The sequence below is a fragment of the Amphiprion ocellaris genome, chromosome 2 (assembly GCF_022539595.1).
Source record: "Amphiprion ocellaris isolate individual 3 ecotype Okinawa chromosome 2, ASM2253959v1, whole genome shotgun sequence".
NCBI lineage: Eukaryota > Metazoa > Chordata > Actinopteri > Pomacentridae > Amphiprion > Amphiprion ocellaris.
In genome coordinates, this window is record NC_072767.1 from 16,451,345 (window position 1) to 16,474,439 (window position 23,095).

General features: G+C 40.4%; 1 protein-coding gene and 1 long non-coding RNA gene across 2 annotated transcripts in view; one reads left to right on the top strand and one right to left on the bottom strand.

Moving 5' to 3' along the window:
- Positions 1 to 373: 373 nt before the first annotated feature.
- Positions 374 to 3,409, top strand: LOC129347372 (uncharacterized). The gene is made up of 2 exons (XR_008599450.1): positions 374 to 1,924; positions 2,911 to 3,409. It is a non-coding gene; the product is annotated as an uncharacterized LOC129347372 (long non-coding RNA).
- A 6,980-nt stretch (positions 3,410 to 10,389) lies between these two features.
- aspm (assembly factor for spindle microtubules) overlaps positions 10,390 to 23,095 on the bottom strand; it is a 31,185-nt gene continuing 18,479 nt past the window's right edge. The window contains exons 18-26 of the mRNA XM_055004213.1: positions 22,838 to 23,032; positions 17,820 to 22,442; positions 17,408 to 17,557; positions 17,132 to 17,323; positions 15,067 to 15,259; positions 13,941 to 14,095; positions 11,000 to 11,176; positions 10,719 to 10,891; positions 10,390 to 10,619 (exon numbers count right to left, since the gene is read on the bottom strand). Coding sequence (XP_054860188.1) covers positions 10,517 to 10,619; positions 10,719 to 10,891; positions 11,000 to 11,176; positions 13,941 to 14,095; positions 15,067 to 15,259; positions 17,132 to 17,323; positions 17,408 to 17,557; positions 17,820 to 22,442; positions 22,838 to 23,032 — 5,961 coding nt within the window. The 3' untranslated portion in view covers positions 10,390 to 10,516. The remainder of the gene's footprint in view (positions 10,620 to 10,718; positions 10,892 to 10,999; positions 11,177 to 13,940; positions 14,096 to 15,066; positions 15,260 to 17,131; positions 17,324 to 17,407; positions 17,558 to 17,819; positions 22,443 to 22,837; positions 23,033 to 23,095) is intronic.

Consider the following 23,095-nt stretch of genomic DNA (forward strand, 5'->3'; position numbering starts at 1 on the left):
TCCGACTGTAGTAAATGCGTTTCTTGGAGGAGCAAAATATCTGCTTTTAATTTAGAGACATAGTCCATCATTTCAACTCTTTTTGTTTGTGAGCATATGCCATGAACATTCCAGGCTACGATATTAAACTTGAACATAGAGAGAAGATGTTCTGTCACTGAGTATGTAGCAATGTAATATAACGTCTGTGTGTGTCCTTGTGAGCTGTCTGTTGCTGTCTGTGAGCTGTGAGTGTTGAAGAGAGATGCATACAGCAGGTCAGGATCTATATATACATTATATAATAGCACATCATTCCCTGGAAAACTATCAACAAACACATTATAAAACATACAGGCACAATAAACATGGGGAGTACATAGAGTGTGAGTGAGAGTGTGGGGGGTGAGTGTGTGAGAGGGTGAGAGAGCTAAAGGGAGACATATAGAGAGGGAGAGAGAGAAAAGTAGAAGGAGGAGGGTGTTCTCCAGTGGGGAGTGTAGATTAGGAGAGTGAGACATTTACACCTGTGAGATTTTTTTTTTGATAACACTTTCTAGCATAAATGACTAAGTGATATATTAAACGTTTAAGCCAGTTGTTTTTTTTTTTGTTTTTTGTTTTTTTTGTTTTTTTAGAAGAGCCAGGGGGTATCATTTCAAAGCACGTTAACCACTGACAATTTTTTTTTTTTTAAAGGAAGTAACGGGATCCGACCTGGTCAAAACAAACAATATATTTGTGTGATTTGTGTCTTCCCAAACACCCTGGCTGGTTTAGAAATGGCAGAAGATACTTTTAATGATGTCGCAGAGGAAGACTAGAGTGAATTGTGGTGTTTGACAGTATTTGATTTAATGACACGTTCCTAATCCACCTTAGAGTACATGTAGGCTAAATATACAAATATGGCAGCACAATATCTTCAGAGTCCAACAGGAATATCTGTAGCTGTAACGTTCAAATGTGACTGTAGTCACTTCAATACATGCAATAGGTGCTCATGGCTCCCTGATAGGGCGAATAAACCATTGTTTGTTTTGACCAGATCAAATCCCTTTACTTCCCTTCCCTTTTTTTTTTTTTTTTTAAATATTGTCAGTGGTTAACGTGCTCTGAATGACGGTTAGGACGTGGATGACTGAACGAGTTTTTACTGTTTTCTGAGTGACTAGTTTAAACAACGTGGTCTCAGTTTGTTCCGATGTATTTTAGCAAATCAAGCTGATGTGCTGCGTGTTGTTCTGATGGGAGGCTGCTGAGGGTCTGAGTGTTTCTGAGAACAAACCCGAGTTAAACCTGAAGTTCTGCTCTGGATCTGTTCCACTGAACACACAAACTAACACACAACACAGCAGTGGACGTGCTTCTATGTTGTGGGTTTTCTTGGTGAGACAATAAATAGTTGTCTGACTTGTTCTTAACCAGGAAGCCTGTGTTAAGTTGTGATTATCCCCAGGTGACATGGACGTGTTTCCTGAACAATCACCAGGCGTTAAACACCTGACAGAATGACAGTGCTCTATGTAGATGAAGCAGAATGCTTGTCGAGCTGATCGGGAGCACAATGAGTAAAACAGTGGTCTCGTAATTTTATCGCTGGATTACGTGGTTTCGAATCCTCTCACCTACTTGAAAAATACGTGTTTTTTATTTCGGCCCGCACGTTTCTTTTTACTGTCTGTAGATGATATTTACATGGATATAGACTTTATTAAGTAGTGATGCCGACGTTTTTCGGCGAGGTCTTCTTTATCTGGTATCTTTATTTCACGTAAATCCAGGTCTGATCGTGACGAATCTGCGAACGAAACATCTGGAGACGGAAACTATCGCCAGTTAACCTGATCACCAGTTAAACTGGAACACTGGCTCACTGTGCTGCATACAGTTACGCACTGCGTCGTACGATTGAGACAAGGAAACTTGGAATGACTTTTCAGAGGTAAGAATAGTTTTTGGCTCTTTTTTCATTATGAAATCTTGTTGAGAGCTTCAGTCTATGAGAGCTAACTAGTTAGCCACTAGCAAAACACTAAGGCGAGCTAGCAGCTTGACAAGCAAATACCAGACGATTAATAGTAGCTGTAGTATAGTTGTACAAGCAGTAGTAGTAATACTAAAAGTACAAGCAGTAGTAGTATAAATAGCTGTTAGAGTCATAGAAGTAGTATCAGCATTTGTAATAATATTACAATTTGTAGTAGCAGTGCAAAAGAAAAACCCCATAGATTATGTGGTTCAAAAAGCGCAAAATGATAGGATGTTGCCTAACATTGTCATGTATGATATGCGGTTCAAAAAATGTCATAGTGCAATATGTTGTCAAAATAGTATGTTATTCAAGAAAACATCAGAGTATAATATGTCAACTAAAAAATGCCATAGAATAATTTTTCATTGCGCAAGTAAAAGTATAGTAAGTTTTAAAACTGTTCAAATTCTTATAATATGTTGCTAAAAAACAACAAAAAAACTAAAACAAAAAAAGGTCAGTAATATGTCAATAAAGCCTATAGTATAGTGTGTCGCCCAACAAACATCATAGTATAGCATGTCGCTCTAAAAACGTCAGAGTATAGCATTTAGTCCACAGCTGTCAGTAGGTGAGGAGCAACACAAAAACAGTCCAAACGCTGGTTTCCAGAGGGTTAGACAAGAATTTATTTGAAAGAGTAAGTTTACAACAACACAACATGTGAGGGGGTTAAAAACAAATGGGTGATAGTAAAATAAAAATAAACAGAACTAAAAGTGAACTTCATGTTGACATTGATGGGCATTCCAACCAGGAACAAAGTAAAAGATAATCAATATGAAAAAAAAAAACCTCTTCCTGTTCACCTCTTCAAGCCCAAAAACACACCGCAGTAGCACCCTAAACTAAAACTACCAATGGGTTCCTTGTTTTCCTTTCTGAACAATTCAAAGGTCCCTCTCTATCTCCCCACACATCCACCAACCACTGGAACACATCTCCAAAGTTCTGCCGGTCCAGCTCAGCTTCCCCTCAGAAGAAGTGCTGCCACCTGCCAGATGAAGGAGCCTTTTGAGAGGCAGCTGGCATCGTGATTGGACTGTACTTTGGTCTGTTCCAATCCAGCTTCAGCTCCAGTGACGGCAGGTGGGACGAGTCAACGGAGGCCTGGTGGACGAAGGCCTGCAGCTGAGTACAATCCAGAAAACAACAGAGGAGGAGTGCAGGGCCAGAACAAACAGAGTAGCACATTATGTCTCTTAGAAAACATCATAGTATAGCCTTTGCTATGAAAAAACACCATCATATACATCGTATATTGTACAAATAACAAGTCAAAGGAAAGAGACATACATTGTAGAATTGTAGTAATTGTGGGCTGACTGATTTACTGATTATCAGTATTTGATTTTTTTTTATTGATTTATGGTAATAAATACATTTAAAAATGGTGCTACTTTGGCTCTGAACCTTTATCTACCTGTGGTCGCTCTGTCTTCTGGAGTGATTTGATTGGTTATACGTCACGAATAAAACTGCTTTAACATCTGTAAACAAAACAAAAACGTATCAACAAAGTTTTCTGTTAGTTTGTGTTCTTCTAAGTTTAACTCCAAGATTTTAAATACTTTCATTTACTGCAAATGAATATCTGCTCCAAATGTCTCACTAATAATCATTATTAGCCTTAAAAACCCACAAAACACCCCTTTATACTCGACCACACTTAGTACAGTCCGGTTCCCCCTTCTATAAATCTGCTTGGAATCGTCCACTTCCTGTTTGTCAAAGTGGCTTTCTACCTGGATAGGTTTTGTTGGAGCACATGCAACAAACATTTTGGGTAACTGCACTTTAATATGGATGGATGACACTGAATTAGAGTCTGTTTTCATGAGACTGAGTTAAGATGTGTAGCTCTGTCGTTAAATAGGAATTATTTCTCAGAATTCACAGAGAAAAGTCTGATTGTTTGCTAGGTTAGCGTCTCATGTTCTTTGGCTCAGCTAAAGCTAACTCTCTCCAACTTCTGGATCTCTTGAGTTACTTGTTAAAATATCTTGCTAGAGGTGCTGAAGCTCAGAAAGTCTGAGATGTTTGTTCAAAATAAGCTCATTCTCAAGTCTTATCTGAACTGTCATCTTTTGTTTGAACTTTCCCTAAACTTAGGAGTTAATGACAGAGCAGCACATCCAGACTCAGTCTCATTTATGTAGAGATTAAACTTCAGTGTCATTCATTGATGTTAAAGTGCAGTTTTTCAAATGTTTGTTGCACATGCTCCCGACCAAACCAGTCCAGGTGGAAGACGATGTGAAGAGAAAGCTCCAGAGGATAAATATCCCACATTTACATTGGAAATAAATGTCCTTTAATTAGACATTGTCATCCAAAAGTTGGATTTCCCTTTAATGATGTTCAAATCTTTGTTGAGTGTTTTGTTGATGTTGGTTTGTAAATGTTTTTTGACACTCGGCCCCAAAGATTAAAACCTTGTACGGCTCACAAGCTGCAACAATTCACACATTATCAACTATCTTTCTGACTAAACTAAGATAAAAAGTAAAACACTGTCTGCATCATGAATGTAAATCTTTTTGGTTTTTATGACAGTAAACTGAATATGTTTGGGTTTGACCTTTTATAAACCAAAACAAGAAATGAATTACTGGAGAAAATGACAGATTAATGGACAAAGAAAGTGTGTTTTCCAACATATATGGCTGAATTACTCCAACATTACAAGATACATAGAATTTTAATTCAATTTTATTTATGTAATGCCAATTACAGGTCAAATTGTCTCAAGACTTTATATTTTTTTTGTCATATTTAAAATATGACAAAGTAAGAAATTTAAACCTCTTGACTAATCCAATTTATTATTTAGTTTTTAAGAGACTAATTGACAATTAAAACTTTCTCCACTAAAACTAATGAACATGAGGTCAAATAGAAACAGTTTTAAATACTGCAGTCCCACGACGACAAGAATAAAGTTTGCCAACAAAAACAGAATCTGCTGGTGGATTCCATTAAAATCCTAATAAATGATAATAAAGTGTGATACTAAAGATTTGTGGTGCTAAAAATGTCAAGTAAAGATATCAAGTTGAACATCTGGATGGAGGTAAAGTTGACCTTTCATTTCTCTGAAGCGACTCCATGGATTTTATGGATGGGGGTTAAAGACCTGCTCTTCTAGTGGTCTTTCTTCTAGTCGCTGTAAAAAGTCAGTCCATCCTGGCCGACTTCAACACCTCTTCATGACAAGTTGTTCTGCCTCCGACCTGGTGGAAACTCCAGAAACTCGGGAAAACCTGTGGAGACTCGAAGAACTCGTGGAGACTCGAAGAACTCGTTGGGCGGGGGAAGGTGTGGTGGGCTGTGGGGGGAGGTGGGGGAGTAGAGGGGGGAGGCCACCACCCACCTCCCCGCCTACTCTCCGCCCTGACTCCACCCAAGCTCCGCCTTGGCTCTGCCCATGTGGTCACTTCAGGAACTACGATGCCAAAGGGACGACGAATTTATTTCTTTTCATCTGATCTGTAGCTCAGTGAGTTAAGGATTTGCCTCTGGAGCAGCAGGTCGCTGGTTCAAGACCAGACCCTTCTTAAATTTTACTCAAAATCCTGACAAATACAAAGAAAGAAAAGGCCAGTGGTGGGACTTGAACCTGCGACCTTCCAGTTGGTAGTCTGTCTTCTTATCCCCTGAGCTATTCGCTCAGATACTAATTCTTCTTTTTTTTGCGTATTTATCATCTATTTTTTGTCGTTTTCGAGTTTTTTTTTAACTCGAGTCTCGACTCGACCGTCTTTCTCAGGAGGTTGGACTTCAGCCTATGTGCTGGAGGGTGGAACCCTCAGTTCCAAGACTTTCAAAGACTCCAGACCTCCCGAGTCCTCAGGACCTGAGCTTTCACACAGTCTGAAGGCTGAAATTTTCTAAGTCCCACAGTAGTTCTCTGTTAGTTTGAACCTTCAGACAGTCTGAGGACTGAAATTTTCTAAGTCCCACAGTAGTTCTCTGGTAGATTTAACTTTCAGACAGTCCAAGGGCTGATATCTTCCAAGTTCCTGAGTACTTCTCTGTTAGTTTGAACCTTCAGACAGTCTGAGGACTGAAATCTTAAAAGTTTGTCAGTACTTCTCTGTTCGTTGGAACCTTCGGACAGTCTGAGGACTGAAATCTTAAAAGTTTGTCAGTACTTCTCTGTTAGTTTGAACCTTTAGAGAGTCTGAGGACTGAAATCCTAAAAGTTCTTGAGTAGTTCTCTGTTAGTTTGAACCTTTAGACAGTCTGAGGACTGAAGTTTTAAAAGTTTCTCAGTACATCTCTGTTAGTTTGAACTTTCTGGTTAACAGAAGCCTTAGAACTTGTGACCATGAGTCTTGATTTCACATTTAGAACATCCATCTGAGTTCTTCTCAGACCTTCACCTGTGGGTTTTTTAGAAATCCTGAACAAACTTTGATTCTCTTCACTGAACAGTAAAGTTTGTCGAGATCAGAAGGTGACATTAGTTTGATCGATGCCTTCAACCTCTAGTAGACTTTATCTGGAAAGCAGTTTTCTGAAATGAATTCTTAGTAAATCTGTCCACAATCAAACCAAGAACATAGAAAGAGGAAATGTTTGAAGAAACAACTTGATGTTTTCATTTCAGACTAGAAAACACTAAGAACTTTATCTGTTTTTGATCGTTTTATTGTCTCCTGTTTAATTTGATCTTCTAAAGTCTAACTGGTGCCCTTTCAAAGGTTTTATCTTTAGTTTGATTCTTCTTAAATGTTTGGTTTTGCTCTTTTCTCACCTTTTATTCTGTTCTAATGTCTGATCTGATTTAGAAATGTTTTGTCTTTTTAATGTTTAATTGTTGTTTTTTCAAATGTTTTATCGGCTTATTTGAAAAATTTCCTTTTCTTTCCCAATGTTTAATTTTTTGATTAAATCTTTAAGGTTTTTCTTTTTAAATGTTTTACCACCTTTTAATTTTTAATTTTCTTTTTTAATGCTTCATTGTATTTTCTGTTTAATTCCTATTTAAAGTTTTATTGTCCTTAAGATTTAATTTTCTAATTAAACATTAAATTTTTTAATTAAATGTTTTGACTTTTAAAGGTCTAATAATCTAATTTTTTATATTTTTCTAAATGTGTAATATTCTTCTTTAACTGTATTTTTTAAATGTTTAATTATCTAAAATATTTCATCTTTAATGTTTAATATTTTTGTTTAAAATTTTTTGTTTAATTTCATAATTACATGTTTGTATCTTCCGTTTAATTATCTAATTAAATATTTTGTCTAATACAATTTAATTGTATTTAATATTTAATTTTTAAAAGTTTTATTATATTAAATGTTTTTTTCCTTTAATTGCTTTTTTACTGTAGTTTATTTCTTTAATCTTTTTTTTCTGTCAAGATTTTAACCCCAACCTTAAAAATGAAACAAACCCTTAAATCACAATGAAAATACTTCTGTTGTCACAATCATGAGTTAGTCAATTATTCAGTTTATCAATTCAACTTTATTTGTTTAGCACCTTTCACACAGATGACAAAACTAAACAAGCAAAGAGAAAAAACTATGCTAAAACTATGATTAAAACTCAAAAAAATAAATAATAATAATTTAACATCGTAATAAAAATGTGTCCAGGGGATGGAGGGAGTTTATTGAAGTCTTCTTGGGCTCACATGGGAAATCATTTAAAATATAAACTTGATATTCAGTCTAAGGAAACTGCAGAGCGACAGAAGAACCAACTATATCTCCTGTTTTCTCCTTTAATGAGTCGACTCTTCTTGTGCTTTCAGACCAACAAACTACAGACTCTTAACAACCTGCTCAAACTCTTCGTACAGGACCTCACCACATGGGTCAAGAAGGTTTCCATCTCATTTCTACTCTGAAGCTCACCTTCTCCTGCTCAAACTGCTGACAAATGTTTCTGCTGCTCTAAAGTCTGGTCTCTAGAACTTCCTAAAAACTCTTCAAGTCTCTTCTGCTGCAGGTTGCTTTGTAGAACTGTTCCAGAAAACCTCACTAAACCACATGGAGGGGCCTCAAGATAGTCGTCCAAATGAAACCATACAAAAACCAAACTAGCACAACCCAAACGCTAAAGTCTCCTGCAGCCTACCAGAGAACCTCTGAGAACAGAGAATCAGGACAGGAACTCTTACCTTCTGGACAACCAACGCTGGTTCACAAACAAGAATACAGAATGTGTCTGACCAAAACCTCTGAAGACTCACTACAGCCAAGATAAAGACACAACTCAGCTGTACCAAATCCACTAATCACTGCACACATTAGCACCATGTGCTAACTGTGGCTAAAGAACCACCTTTACCAAGACAACTGTCCAGTACAAAGCCCTAAAACACACCAAGAAACACATTAAAGACGATTTTACTGCTGGAAGCTGCAAGCCAACGCCTAAAGAACAAACTAAAGCAATGGAGCCAAACCCGGTTCAGTGGTGAAGACAAGCAGAGGAAATGTTTGGCTACAGCCACATAAAGCAAGAAGACACTGAGCTGCTCAGGTGTTCCTGATAACACCAAGCAGCCACCTGGACAGCCAATAGGAACACAGCTTACTGGAAGTCCAGAGGGCGGGGTTAGTGAAGCAAATTTAATTTAAAGTTGAAGCAGAAAGTTAACAAAGAAAGTTGAAAACCACCTTCTGATACCTGAAATCTCTGAGTTTTCACACAAAGAACACCTGAACATGTCAAACTGGTTCCATAGTAGAACCATCATTGTAAAAATGTCATAGTATGGTGTGTTGCTCAAAAACAACCAGTAGGTCACAGTTTATCATCCCCCAGTCATCTCCTGAAGTCCATATGGTGAGAGACATCAGTATCTGGTTGTTAATTTACCAGAGGATGCTTATAATCATGCTGATGTGGTCTGTACTCTACAGTATTTTAGTGACTCAATAAATGCCTAAGTAGTACTAAATAAATCAATAAATACATGCATACACACAAAAATAAGTTAATACATTAACTGTGTTAAGATAAGATTTAGATTTTTAAAAAAGTTGTTTATGTATTTGCAGAATCCAGTATTGCTCACTGGTTGGTTATTACATTTTGTTAGTTTGATTTCACTGTTTAAAATATTGCCACCTCTTTTCAGACAGAACCTGTGATAATAAAACAATACAAAATTTTTAGTTCCGTGTTAATAAAGCACTTAAAGCTTTAAGTATGGCTAAATGCTTTTTTCAAAATTAAATATACCACTCCTTAGGTGGTAGTGGCCCCAAGTTCAGTAAAGTTGGAAAGATATTCACAGATTCGGACTTCCAGCATCAATAACTCATTAGATATAGGTTGTCAAAACATAAACAGTGCCTCTTTCCCATTGTTGCAAGGCAGACTGTGCTACAAGCCCAGTTTTATCAAAAGTAGCTGTCTTTCAAGCTACAGGAATAACATTGGTGTCTATGGAGTGAACAGAGTCCGTCTGCAATTTGCAAAACCACTGCAACAGTAAAGAGAGACAAATATTCAATAACTTCACTCTTATACATTGTAGTGTCACTAAAATCACTGCAACCTTCAACTGGCTCCTGTTGACAAAGTGTTTTAACAGAAATGTAAATGCTGTAATTTGATTCTTTTAATGAACCATGTAACTTGAATGGATGTGATGCTGGTGTGACCACAGTGCACACGTCTGATGTTGCTCACAGTGGTCCAAGGGACGCTCAGGGAGTTTGTGTGTTTGCTCAGACTCACGAAAAATTAGAGGGAACATTGCCTGTGGGTAAGACATAGAGGGACTATATATTCACTTGACTCCTATGCAGCTACATTATAGTAATGTGCTTGTGTTTCTATATTTTCAGGGGAAAAAGAGAAAAGCAAAGTGAAGAAACTGTAGACTCAAGCACTGGGCAAAGCAAAGATCTAGAAGGGAGGAAGGTGGAGAGAGTGTTGAAATTGATGTTTTCTTCTTTTCCTTCAACTCCTTGTTTTCTTTCTCTTCTTTCACTTTAAAATTAGAACACCAATCAGCCACAACATTTTGACAACTGAAATGAATAACATCGATCATCTTGTTATAATGCAACGTTCTGCTGGGAAACCTTGAGTCCTGACATTCAAGTGGATGTTTGAAATGTACCACCCATTGGATATCAGACAATCCCCCAACCACCATGACAGCAGTCCTTGATGCCAGCTGCTACCCTCAGCAGGACAATGCACCCTGACACACCACAAAAACTGCTCAGGATTGGCCCGGGGAACACAACAGAGCTAAGCTCCACATGTTCCACACTCCTCAGATCAAAATCTTATTGAGTGTATGAGATGTGTCAGGATTTTCAGTTTGTAGAAAGTAAATTTTGTTTCCCTCTGTCTAGCGCTGTATATAAAATTTAGCCAAGGAACACCATGTCAATACTTTTAAAAACACAGATTTGTTTTATTATGTACATGGAAATCAATTAGTAATGAAAACAACATAAAAAATGTTTTTTTTCTGAAGAAAAAAACAACAATGAATAAAAACGTAAAAGTTTATCTATTTACAACACAATGGACAGTGTGTCTGCCACCACCTGAATGGCCCTGAGTGGGTCCACGATGTCTTTGAGTTTGTCCTTTCTCAGGACCCAATCCGGGGCAAATCTGAAAAAACAAACGGGATTTCAATTATCGTTGCAAACATAAACATATTTGTTTAACTCAGACATATATGGCACTGGATGCAAACATAAATATACATACTTTGGCGCAGGGCGGGATTTACGAGGTGTTGCTGAAACGAAAAAGCTTCCATTGATAGAAGCGTTAATTTTCTGTTTGATAATGGTTCTTTCTGCGTCCATCTTGTGCTTGCGAGCAGTGAGGCGGTAAATACTGCGTATCCGATCCAAGACCTTGGGGAGCTTCATGACCTCCTAAAGAAGATAAAGTTACCATTTTTTATCATCATGTGTCCTGTAAAATGAGCATTTGATATTGAATTTATGCATTTCTCTATTCTGCATGATATATTGGCTATGTACCTGAGCACGGTGCTTATCCTGCAGCAGCAGAGCAACAAGGAAGCAGGCCTTAGTGAAGATGCTTCCCCCTTTTTCTGCCACTTTATCTCCTGCTTTCTCCCGATATCTCTGCAGCAGGTCCAGCAGCGTCTCCACAGAGTCTTCCACCGAAAACACCGCCTCAATGGTCTTATGGTACTGAGGGAGGAAATCAACAATGAGAGAGTTGGTGAGTGAAAGAGAGGAAAAGAAAGACAGCAAAGAAGGAAGTAAAGCACAAACATGATATCAAAACATCCTAAACAGTTGTTCACGTAAAGCACAGGGTGAAAAGATTTAGGGCTGCCACAACTAATCACCATAATGAATAACATGGATGTTGACAATATGTCACCATCAATATCTTAAACAAATGTATTATTTTTACATTTTCTTGTAAAATACCACAACAAATGCTTTCTATTCCGCCAAGGAATGCGGCGGAGTTACGTGACGATCAGCGTTGGTTTGTCTGTCTGTCTGTTAGCAACATTATTCAAAAACTGACTAATGGATTTGGATGAAATTTTCAGGGAAGGTCAGAAATGACACAAGGATCAACTGAGTAGATTTTGGCAGTGATGCGGCTTATAGTCTGGATCCACAGATTTGTTAAAGATTTCTGTATCATTCCAAGATAGCGTCACTGTAACTATGACAATAAGTGAACACTACGTCAGCTGCCTGCTAACGATCACATGATTGTGATCCTACTTAAAAACGACCGTTGCAGACTTATTGGGACTTATCCATCGGAAATGATACAAGGAACAATTGATTAAATTGTGGGGGTGTTTCTGAGCCCCATCAATTCCTGCCGTCCGCTACATATTTAGGTCATGTGATTCTGTATCCGTACATAACTTACACATGCATAACATATGCCCGTGCTCAGCGCAAGGTCATTTTTTTATTGAAGATTTCATCTGTCGGAAATGATACAATGACTGAGCAGCCTTGGCGGAGTACTGCACTCTCAGTGCTTTTCTTTTTTAATTTCTTTAGGAGTACAAGTCTTGCATGATGGAAGAGTTTGTGCGTCCTTTTTATCGACTGTAAAGGTATGTGTTCCATCTTGTACTGTACATGCGCTGATTGTTTCCCGCCTTACGATGAAACATTTTGTGTATGTGTTCAAAGACAGAGGAGTACAAGTCTTGTGTGACGGACGATTTTGTGTGTCTTTTTATCGACACAACACAGAGAAGAGAAACCATTGGTAACATCAGCACCTCAACCTTGTTTCTGCTCACGTGAGACACTACAACATATGTGATGTTACTGCACCGAGGATTATGGGTCAGAATATCCAGAAACGCATGTTTCTTCACAGCTAAATCTGACTGGATGTAGGACATCCTGGTATTTTTGGCATATGTGTCGACTATATGTATTGAGAAAAAAGTTTTACTGGCATACTGTATCACATGGTAGTACGAATATTGGAACACACCCTTGGTTGTTTCTGGCTTTTTATTCTCACAGCGTATACTGCCACCTTCTGACAGAACTACATAGCCTTGTTTATTTGCCCCAAAGCAGTTAATGGAAACAAGTCTAATCCACATTTCCTTTTTCTATTTTTGTGACATTTAAAGAGTTCTCTTTAACTTTGCTTGACAGTCATATGGAGCCACAGCTAATGACACATGGGAGAGACCTCAAAGCACAGCTGCTGGCTCTGCTGCATTATAGGTTCCCAGAGTGACTCTCCAAAGGTTTCTACTGATTTTCAAAGCTCCAGAATGCCTGCTCTACATCTCAGGTGTCTCCTCAACCTCTAAATCACCCTCCAAAGCCTACAATCACTGCTTCATCACTCCCCTGCTGCATTTATTAAATATTCAGAGAGAGAGACACTCAAATTTGAAGGCGCAGTTAATCATGAGCTGCAGAAACCACAATTTGTATCAATAATCAAATTAATACTGCCTGTGTTTTGAGTGTGTTCACAGACTTCTACAGCAACTTAATCTGACAGCAGGACTACAGAATCTTTTTTGCGCTGAGGAGAAAAGTACAGCACAGCTTTAACCCTTTAAGAGTTATCGTTGTGCAAGTATGCCAGGACATACTCTTACATTTTTGCATACTGTAGTACAATCTTGCGGAGTATTTTTATTTGTTTTACATCAATATAACCCTTATATCCCAAGTTTTAATAACATGTATTGACTTACACTACCAGTCAAAAATATGGACACACCTTCTCATTCAATGTTTTTTATTTATTTGTATTATCTTCTACATCGTAGATTAATACTGAAGATTAACACTTTTTTGTTTAAAACATAATTCCATATGTATTATTTTATACGTTTGATGTCTTCAATATTAATCTGCAATGAATAAAATAATTAAATAAAAACCATTGAATGAGAAAGTGTCCAAACTTTTGACTGTTAGTCTATATCTTAACTACTACAATTAATTGCTTGAAAGTGCAATAAACCAAAAAATTTTTTAAATCGCTTTTGTTTCTGTTACATATATCTAAAAACACAAAAATACCATAGCTGTATCCCTCAAATTTGTAAAAAAGTTGCACAGAAATCCTGTGGTCTCGTTTATTAAGGATTTTTGTTATAGGCGCTTTATTGTGTATCTTTACAAACCCATCACTGCAACCATAAAGCCCTCTGAGACATGGTGAATGTGTGAAATATTAGTCTAACGTCCCAGATTTGATATGCACAAACAATGATCGATCTATCTTATCTGGAATCAAATCTACCGCCAATCAAATATGACTATACAATCGCAGCACTGGTGCTACGCTGGGCTCTATAGGGTTAATGTCAAAGCTCTGCTACAGAAAGTCAACCCATTTCTGTGTTGTACTTTCGGGTTTTACACCCCAAGTGCACCCGATTGCTTTAAAAGGCAATGTGACATAGAAAGTGCCTCCCTGCGTTTGTGGTACCTTGGAGAGGTTGAGGAGGATCTGGATGGAGAAGGTGATGACGTCCATGCAGGGGACGCTCCTGTTGCAGCAGCGGATCAGAGTGAAGATGATGTTGGTGGCTCCGCTCTCAACCAGCCGCTCACAGCACTCTGGGGACAGCCTGGTGGCCGTCTCTGTACACACAAACAGACACAAAAGCATACACAGAGGGTCCTCTGTTAGTGCAGGACAAACCTCATACCCACATGAATCCAACTCACATACAGTAACCAAGTATAATCAGTTTTATTTTCTATGGGGAGTCCTGTCCTCGCACTCATAAAGTCGCTGCTGACACACAGATTTGCTCTGGTTTTGCTCAAAAGTGCTCGCAAATAATCCTGTTACAGAAAAATCCAAAAGCGGGCACAGAGATCTAAGACTACAATTTTCACGAGCAAACAGAAGTAATCTGAGCTACAGGAGAGGAGATTAAGTTGGGGCATATGAAATTCGTTCAAGCAGCTGTACATCCGAGTTTAGGTTTGAGCAGGAGAAGAGCAAATCTGCAATAACTGGATGTGAAAACAGGAAGTCATGCTCTCGTGCTGAAGGATCACACTCTGCTATAACACAATCCTGTTTACTTAGTTGGATTTCAGATTGCATATTGCATTTTGGGAACACATGTTAACTTGCTTATATAATCCTAAAAGCAGCAGCATTTCTTCTATTCCCCACAGCCACAAACAACAAAAGAGAAACTTTTTCTCACAGTTTCTGCAAGTCTTCTTTTTTTCATGCTCAGCTCATAGATTTAAGAATTGCAGCAAGTACAGTTTCTGGATCTAGATTTATTTAATTTAGTGCATTTCATCTTATTAAAAAGAGTTTGCTTTTTGTTTTTCTTAGCTCATCACCCAAACATATGAAGCTCCCCTTAGGATCAATACAGACTGATAGATTGTAAAATTACAGACATATATTTTAAAATCCAACTTTAAAATCCTTTGCCTTGTTCTTTTGTCCAAATAAAAAGCTGCCATCCTTCATCAACTACAATTAATATCGTTCTTCCACTAAAGCTACCTGGGGCAGAAAAATTAGTTGGAAGCTCTATAGTTGCTTCACATGTGGTAGCTAAAAGAAAAAGCTGAAGTCTTACCCAGGTTTTTCAGGGCCTCTAGGATGTAGGAGAAGTGTTTGTATCGAAGGAGGTAGTCGAGCGCAGAAGATGTCTTGTTGCACAGTTTGTCCTCCTCTCGGATGCTGGCGGAAACTTGACGTAAGCGGTGCCTCAGCTTCACTATCTTGGGATTGTCATTCAGTCGGCGGGAGCGGTGTCCTCTCCAAAGAGCCTAGAGGGATGAGGATGGAAAAAGGACAAAAAGACAAATAAAAACCAACAATTAGTTGCTAACTATTGGTGTATCTTTTCCCAAACCGAGCCTGTTCAAGGACTGAAATGGTGTAAAAACTCAATTGAAGGCCAGCATTTTGTTATGATAAATTATGGCAAAAACAGTATTACCAGTAACAAAAAAATAAAAGTAATTACATGCTACATTTGTGTTCTCAGGTCTCCCAAAAATGATCTGACAAAGACGACTGCTTGTATTTGCTCAAAAGTCCTAGTTTGAAAGTTAGAACAGCACAACAGCAGAATCTAACACTTTCTTGATGATTTATACTTTACTTGTGATGTCATCCATTGCGTCAAAATAAGGTAAACAATATTTCATTACTGTATTGGTTTTTCATTATGATTAAGAGCTCAAATGCCTGATGCCAGAACAGTAAAGCTCTACAGAATAACAGCATGCTGCAGAACACATGACTGTGGTTGAGATGCTGACTAGACTGATATTGTACTTTAGCCTCAGATATTATCCATCCTTTATCTACACACAGCTTAATCATCATTAGGGCCACGGGGGGCTGGAGTCTATCCCAGCTGACTTAGGGTAAAGACAGGAGACACCTTGGACAGGTCACCAGTCTATCACAGGACTACACAGAGAGACAAAAAAAAAAATCACATTTCCATTCACTATGGACAATTTAGAGTTACCAATTAACCTCAGCATGTTTTTGGACTGTGCGAGAAAGTCGTAGAAAACCCATCCGTGCACAGGGAGAACATGCAAACTCCATGCAGAAAGATCCCGGGAAGGCTGGGACGGAAACCGGGGATCTTCTAGCTGCAAGGCGAAAGTGCTAACCACCACAGATACTGTGATGATGATAAATAATACTACAGAGTCACGTGATAAGAGCTTCTATAGAAGCTTTACAGATATTATTTGCACATTCTGTAACTTTGAAGGTCGATACAACTGTTTTTGAGACTGCTGTGTTACAGAGGCATTTAAACTTCACCACACTTTCAGCGGACACAAAGTGGGAGTACACAATGATGATTTGTCACAGAAATTGAACTAGAATAATTCAAGCTCCATCATAAAGAATAAGCTCACAGTTTTTTCACTTCTGTCTTAAACAGGATGTTGATGATTAACTGCAGTTTCTGCTGCATCACCACAACAAGGTTTTCTGTGGCAGTTAATGGGTTCTGGCCAGAGGTCACATAATGAAGATGAGGCCATAGTTTACCAGGACAGTGTTCCTGTAGTGAGCCATGTGTCTGTGGTTGAAAATGGTTTTATCAGTATATGACAAGTTTGTCTGAAGTTTGTATTCTTTGTCCTAAAGCTTCATTTCAGTGTCCACGTGACATTTAAAGGTCTCTTTTACAGACTGGCCATCAACGGATCCATCCCAGTATCAGTGGAATCCACAGTCCTTCTATCCAGGCAGTAAAATCATGGAGATATCTTCCAAGCTTACAGTCTTTGGTGTTGAAGCTCCTATTTGTTTTTTTCTTCTGGACAGCGTTTCTCATTGCATTGAAGTGGATGGATAATAACAGGGGAATGTTGCAATAAAAAAGTAACTTTGGAAGATATTTACTTGATTTGTTTCAGCACAAATAGTTGAACTTCAGATGAAAATTGAATAAATTTTTTGCACAGTGGATCCAGTCTGTGGATTTTGTCACTGACTTACACTAAAAGGGCATTTTAACTCTGACTGGCCAGTATAACCAAGAGGAAACTTTTAGGGCTCATACAAACATCCGACTATAGATTATATAGAAATGACATGATGAAAATGTGTGAACTCGCCCGTTTCAGTATCAGCTGTATTAATTTCAGCAGTGATTGTTATACCTGAGCCTTGACAATGGCCCTTTGAACCTTCTTCTGGCGTCTCAGAAGAAGGAATTTCCGAACAGCCTGCTGGATGATGGAAGCGGCTTTGTTCCGACGAGCTAGCCAGCTTTTGACTACTCTCTGAGCTATAACCACCTTCTTCCTGTCTTCCAGGTACCGTGTCCTCTGCTGCCTTGCTCTCACCCATCGCTTAAAAAAAAAAATAAGAGAACAAGTTTAAGACATGTTGTGTTCTTCACTAGTAAACGGCATTATGGGCTCTTGTTGCTGTACCTGTATGGTGATGACAGAATGGATCTGTCTTTTAGCTGACTCTAAAGCCCAGTGAGCTCTCAGGGCTCGTTGGATCTTTATGGCGCTGAGATGATGGAAAACTGCAGATGTAAAACGGAGTCTCTTCTCTGCCTGAACTGCCACAAGTACCTGAAACATATTGGCTTAATTTTAAAGGACTGGAAAAAATTTTTGAGCCTTTTTTAGCCTGTTCAATATGAATCATAATTTCAATACTTCCAGACAGACAGTCATTTCCTTTCATATCAATAAATCTATTTTAATATCACAAATGTCACATCAAATTAACACTTCTATTGATGTTACTTTTAAGTTTCATTTGAGCAAGTACTGTAAACTAAGGGCTGCCTGGAAGGCAGGATAAACATTTCTAGCAACCGGTGAACTTTACCTGCCGTCTTGCAATCCAGCCTCGGCAGCATTTCTGTAGCGTGACGGCAGCTTTCCTCATTTGGGAGTAATTGTTCCTCTCCTCTCTGCCGAGCTGCACTGCTCGGACCCTCCGCTGAAGCTTCACTACTGCTTCTCTCTTCGTCTGGAAGATCCACCGCAGCATTGAACCTCTCCAGTATGACTGGATCACAACAGCAGCTCGGTTTTGTCGGCTGATGTCCCTCCTGACACACCAGCCTCTGAAGGCTGCTTGAATCTGGATGGCGGAGTGTTTCAGTAACAGAAACTCTTCCTGTTGTCGTCTTTTAAGAACACAGGAACGATAGTGTCTCTGGATGATAACGGCAGAGAGTCGCATTGCCTGGAATCTGTTTTGCTCTCTGTGTTTTCTGAATGCAGACTGGATCACAGTGGCGGCCTGATGGCGGCAAGCAACCTCCTTTCTGACCTGCTGCCCTCTGAACACTGCTTGGAGGATGATGGCTGCGCTGCACATTTCCAGGTACTGTGTTCTTTGCGCTTTAGCTGCCGTAGTAGCCCGATGTCTTCGCTGAATGGTCAGGACGGACAATTTCAATTTCAGATACTGTTGCCGTTGACAGTGGGCCCTGTAAGCTCTTTGGACAACACTGGCAGCTCGATGCATCTGTTTGATGTTTCGTCTGGATTTCATTCCACGATATGCAGCCTGAAGCATGACGACTGACTTTCTGACCTCCTCATAACGTTTCACCTCAAGGTCTCTCTGTCTCTGAGCTCTAAACCTCTGCTGCAAGACAGAGGTGGCCCAGCGTTGTCTCCTGAAGGCAGATTGTTGTTTGTGCCTCTTGAAGTTGGCCTGAATGACAGTAGCTGCCCTGTGCATCTTGGTCATGTTGTTCCGCACACGACAACCTCTGAAAGCTGCCTGAAGAACAACTACAGAACGTCTCATTGTCAGGAAGTTCTCTCTGTCTCTCCTCTGAAGAACATGAGCTCTATAGCGTCTCTGGATGATAATGGCAGACAGTCGCATTGCCTGGAATTTGGCTTGCTCTTTGTGTTTTCTGAATGCAGATTGGATCACAGTGGCAGCCTGATGGCGACAAGCAACATCCTTTCTGACCTGCTGCCCTCTGAACACTGCCTGGAGAACGATAGCAGCTCTACGCATTTTTTGGTATTTATGCATCTGCTCCTTTGCTGCTACAGTGGCTCGATATCTTCTCTGTAGGACCAGAACAGATGATTTGAGACGAACATACTGCCTGCGTTCGCAGTGGGCCCTGTAAGCTCTTTGGACAACAATGGCAGCCTGATGCATCTGTTTGATGTTTCGTCTGGATTTCATTCCACGATATGCAGCCTGAAGCATGACGACTGACTTTCTGACCTCCTCATAACGTTTCACCTCAAGGTCTCTCTGTCTCTGAGCTCTAAACCTCTGCTGTAAGACAGAGGCTGCCCAGCGTTGTCTCCTGAAGGCAGATTGTTGTTTGTGCCTCTTGAAGTTGGCCTGAATGACAGTAGCTGCCCTGTGCATCTTGGTCATGTTGTTCCGCACACGACAACCTCTGAAAGCTGCCTGAAGAACAACTACAGAACATCTCATTGTCAGGAAGTTCTCTCTGTCTCTCCTCTGAAGAACATGAGCTCTATAGCGTCTCTGGATGATAATGGCAGACAGTCGCATTGCCTGGAATTTGGCTTGCTCTTTGCATTTTCTGAATGCAGATTGGATCACAGTGGCAGCCTGATGGCAATGACCAACTTCCTTTCTGACCTGCTGCCCTCTGTACGCTGCCTGGAGGACAATAGCAGCTCTACACATTTTTTGGTATTTATGCATCTGCTCCTTTGCTGCTACAGTGGCTCGATATCTTCTCTGTAGGACCAGAACAGATGATTTGAGACGAACATACTGCCTGCGTTCGCAGTGGGCCCTGTAAGCTCTTTGGACAACACTGGCAGCTTGATGCATCTGTTTGATGTTTCGTCTGGATTTCATTCCACGATATGCAGCCTGAAGCATGACGACTGACTTTCTGACCTCCTCATAATGTTTCACCTCAAGGTCTCTCTGTCTCTGAGCTCTAAACCTCTGCTGCAAGACAGAGGCTGCCCAGCGTTGTCTCCTGAAGGCAGATTGTTGTTTGTGCCTCTTGAAGTTGGCCTGAATGACAGTAGCTGCCCTGTGCATCTTGGTCATGTTGTTCCGCACACGACAACCTCTGAAAGCTGCCTGAAGAACAACTACAGAACGTCTCATTGTCAGGAAGTTCTCTCTGTCTCTCCTCTGAAGAACATGAGCTCTATAGCGTCTCTGGATGATAATGGCAGACAGTCGCATTGCCTGGAATTTGGCTTGCTCTTTGTGTTTTCTGAATGCAGATTGGATCACAGCGGCGGCCTGATGGCGACAAGCAACCTCCTTTCTGACCTGCTGCCCTCTGTACGCTGCCTGGAGGATGATGGCTGCTTTACGGATTTGTTCATATTGTTTCTTTTGTTTTTTTGCCGCAACATTTGCCCGATACCTGCGCTGAATGCTGAGCACGGAAGATTTTAAGGTAAAATAGTGCTTGCATTCGCAGCGGGCCCTATAAGCTCTCTGGATAACATTGGCAGCCTGATGCCATTGTTTGATGATTCGTCTGGATTTCATTCCGCGGAAGGCAGCTTGTAAGACAACAGCAGCATTTCTTTTGGCTCTTAAGGCGTGCACCTCCGTTCTCATTTTTTTGTTAGCTCTATAACGTGCCTGTAATACACAGGAAGCCCAGCGGAGCTTTTTGTAGTTGGTTCTCTGCTGGTGCTTTCTGAAGTGAGACTGAATTGTTACAGCTGCCATATGCTCGATTCGCAGCTGCTTTCTAACTTCATATCCTCTGTAGGCTGCCTGCAGACAAACGACTGCGCTGCGCTTTGACAGATAGTCCAGACGGTCTTTTCTTGCCAGGATCACCGCTCTGTACCTCTGCTGACAGGCCAAAGCTGCTGCCTTGATAGCTAGGAACTGCTTTCTATCTCGGGTGGTCAGAAACATTCTCTGAATTAATGTCGCGGCTCGGTGCATCTCTGCAATTTTTCTCCTGTCCTGGTGGCCACGGTACACTGCCTGGATGATGACAGCTGCACATTTCATTCTTCTGTACCTCTGCATCTGTTGATCCATGAGCATTTTAGCCCGGTAGCGTTGCTGTATAACAATTGCAGCACGCTGGGTAGCAAGGTAAGCCAAACGCATTCTTCGCATCCTGATCTGAGCCTGGATTGTTGTGGCGGCATTGTGCCTTTTGTTTAGGTCTTTCCTGACCCTCAGTCCCTGGAAGACAGCTTGCATCGTTATGGTGGCTTGCTTTAGTTTTCTGAATTCATTTTGCTGCTCTCTGCAGAGTAGAAGAGCTCTGTATCGGCATTGGATGATAATTGCTGCACTCTGAAGGAAAAAATACTGTTTCCTACATAAAAACATTCTTATAAAAGACTGAATGACAGTCGCTGCCTGGTGCTTTTTCTTCAGCTCTGTCCTAACTGTCATGCCTCTGAATCCAGCTTGGAGAATAACACATGCTGCTTTCTTTTGTAGGTATGCTTTCCTCGTCTCCTTTCCAGCCACAAAGGCTCTGTAAGCATGTTGTATGACTACAGCTGCTGCCTTCATGGATTTGTACTCTGTTTGTGCTCTGTGCTGACGATAGTAGGCCTGTATCAGTGTTGCACACTGATGCCGCTGTTTTATCCTCTTCCTGTCAGCTCTGCCTCTCCAGTTAGCTTGTAAAGTGAGCGCAGCATTCCTAAGACCATCATATTCATTCTTTGTCTTACGAGCCAAAACTGTGGCTCTGTACCTCTGCTGTATCACAGTTGCAGCTTTTCTCAAGACAAAGTAGTGCCTTTGGGCAGCGTATTTCCTAAAAGCTGCCTGGATTACTGTTGCTGCCTCGTGTCGTTTTTTCAGCGACTCTCGAGCCACTTTTCCCCGATAAGTTGCCTGTATGGTAACAGCCGCGTGTCTCATCCTCAGAAACATGTTCCTTTCCGTGTCTCTTGCCACAGAGGCCCTGAACCAGCGTTGGATTATGACTGCAGCACATCTCATCTTGGCCTCCTGTTTCCTGGCAGCATGCCCTCTGAAGGCACTCTGGATGACAACAGCCGAGTGGTGCTGCAACTTCAACATCCGAAAGCAGCGCCTTTGTACATGGCCTCTGTACTGGGCTTGAATGAGCACAGCACTGCTCTTGATCTTTCTGTAGTTACAGAGACACGTGTGCATTCTGTACCAAGATTGAATTCTTACAGCAGCGGCAGATTTTTTTGCCATCTTGTCCTTGTACCATTCTTTAAATGCAGCTTGTATGACTTCAGCAGCACGATTTTCTTTGTGTGTTTTCTGAGCTTTCCATCTTCTGTACCCTCTCTGTATTTTCACCGCTGCAGTCCTAAGGCAGACATAATGGTCCCGATCTCTTCTTGAAAGAGCCCATGCTCGTGAGTACTTCTGAATGACTGTTGCCGCCCAGTAGATTTTTCCATAAGAAGAGGTTGCCCTCCTCATTCGCCATTGTGCCTGGACAACAATGGTGTAATATCTGAGGCGTTGGTAATCCCTCATGGCCGAAAACATCCTCCACTGAGCCTGTACAGACCAGATAAGAAACATTTATTCAATGAACAATTGCATATGGCCGCTTCATTGTGCAGCAAATGTCCTTGCTGTAACAAAACTGACAAAGGGAAATTGTCCAAAAAAAAAAGAAGCAAAATCATAAAGGTTGACTTGAGAGCATGTAAATTCATGGCCATTAATATCAGCGTGTCCTTGGCCAAACTCTTACAACTGGAATCTCTGAAGTAGGAAAAACTAAATCAGATCAAGCAACACCTGAGGACACTGAAAAATACTGCAACATCTAATATGGATAGTTTTTTTCAGTACAGTGTAGCTACATGTTCAGAAAGTCTAATCATGTTCAACTTGGGTCATTCCCACTTTGTTATCAGTCCTGTTTATCAGTACATATGTGAACCTACCTGGACAACAGTTGCTGCTTCGTGCTGCACCGTCCGAAGCTGAGCCTCTTTTTTCAGTCTCAGCCTCTTGCGGGTTACATAGCCCCTCCAGAATGACTGAATGATAACAGCAGCTTGACTCTGCCTCTTAGCTCTGCACTTCTGGAGAAACCTCCTTGCCACCACCTGGATTTTCACCGCAGCCATGTTTCTCTTCTGTATCCAAAGAAGAAAATGAGATAAACTTAATACTGGTTCTATTTTTTGTTCTGTATCTCT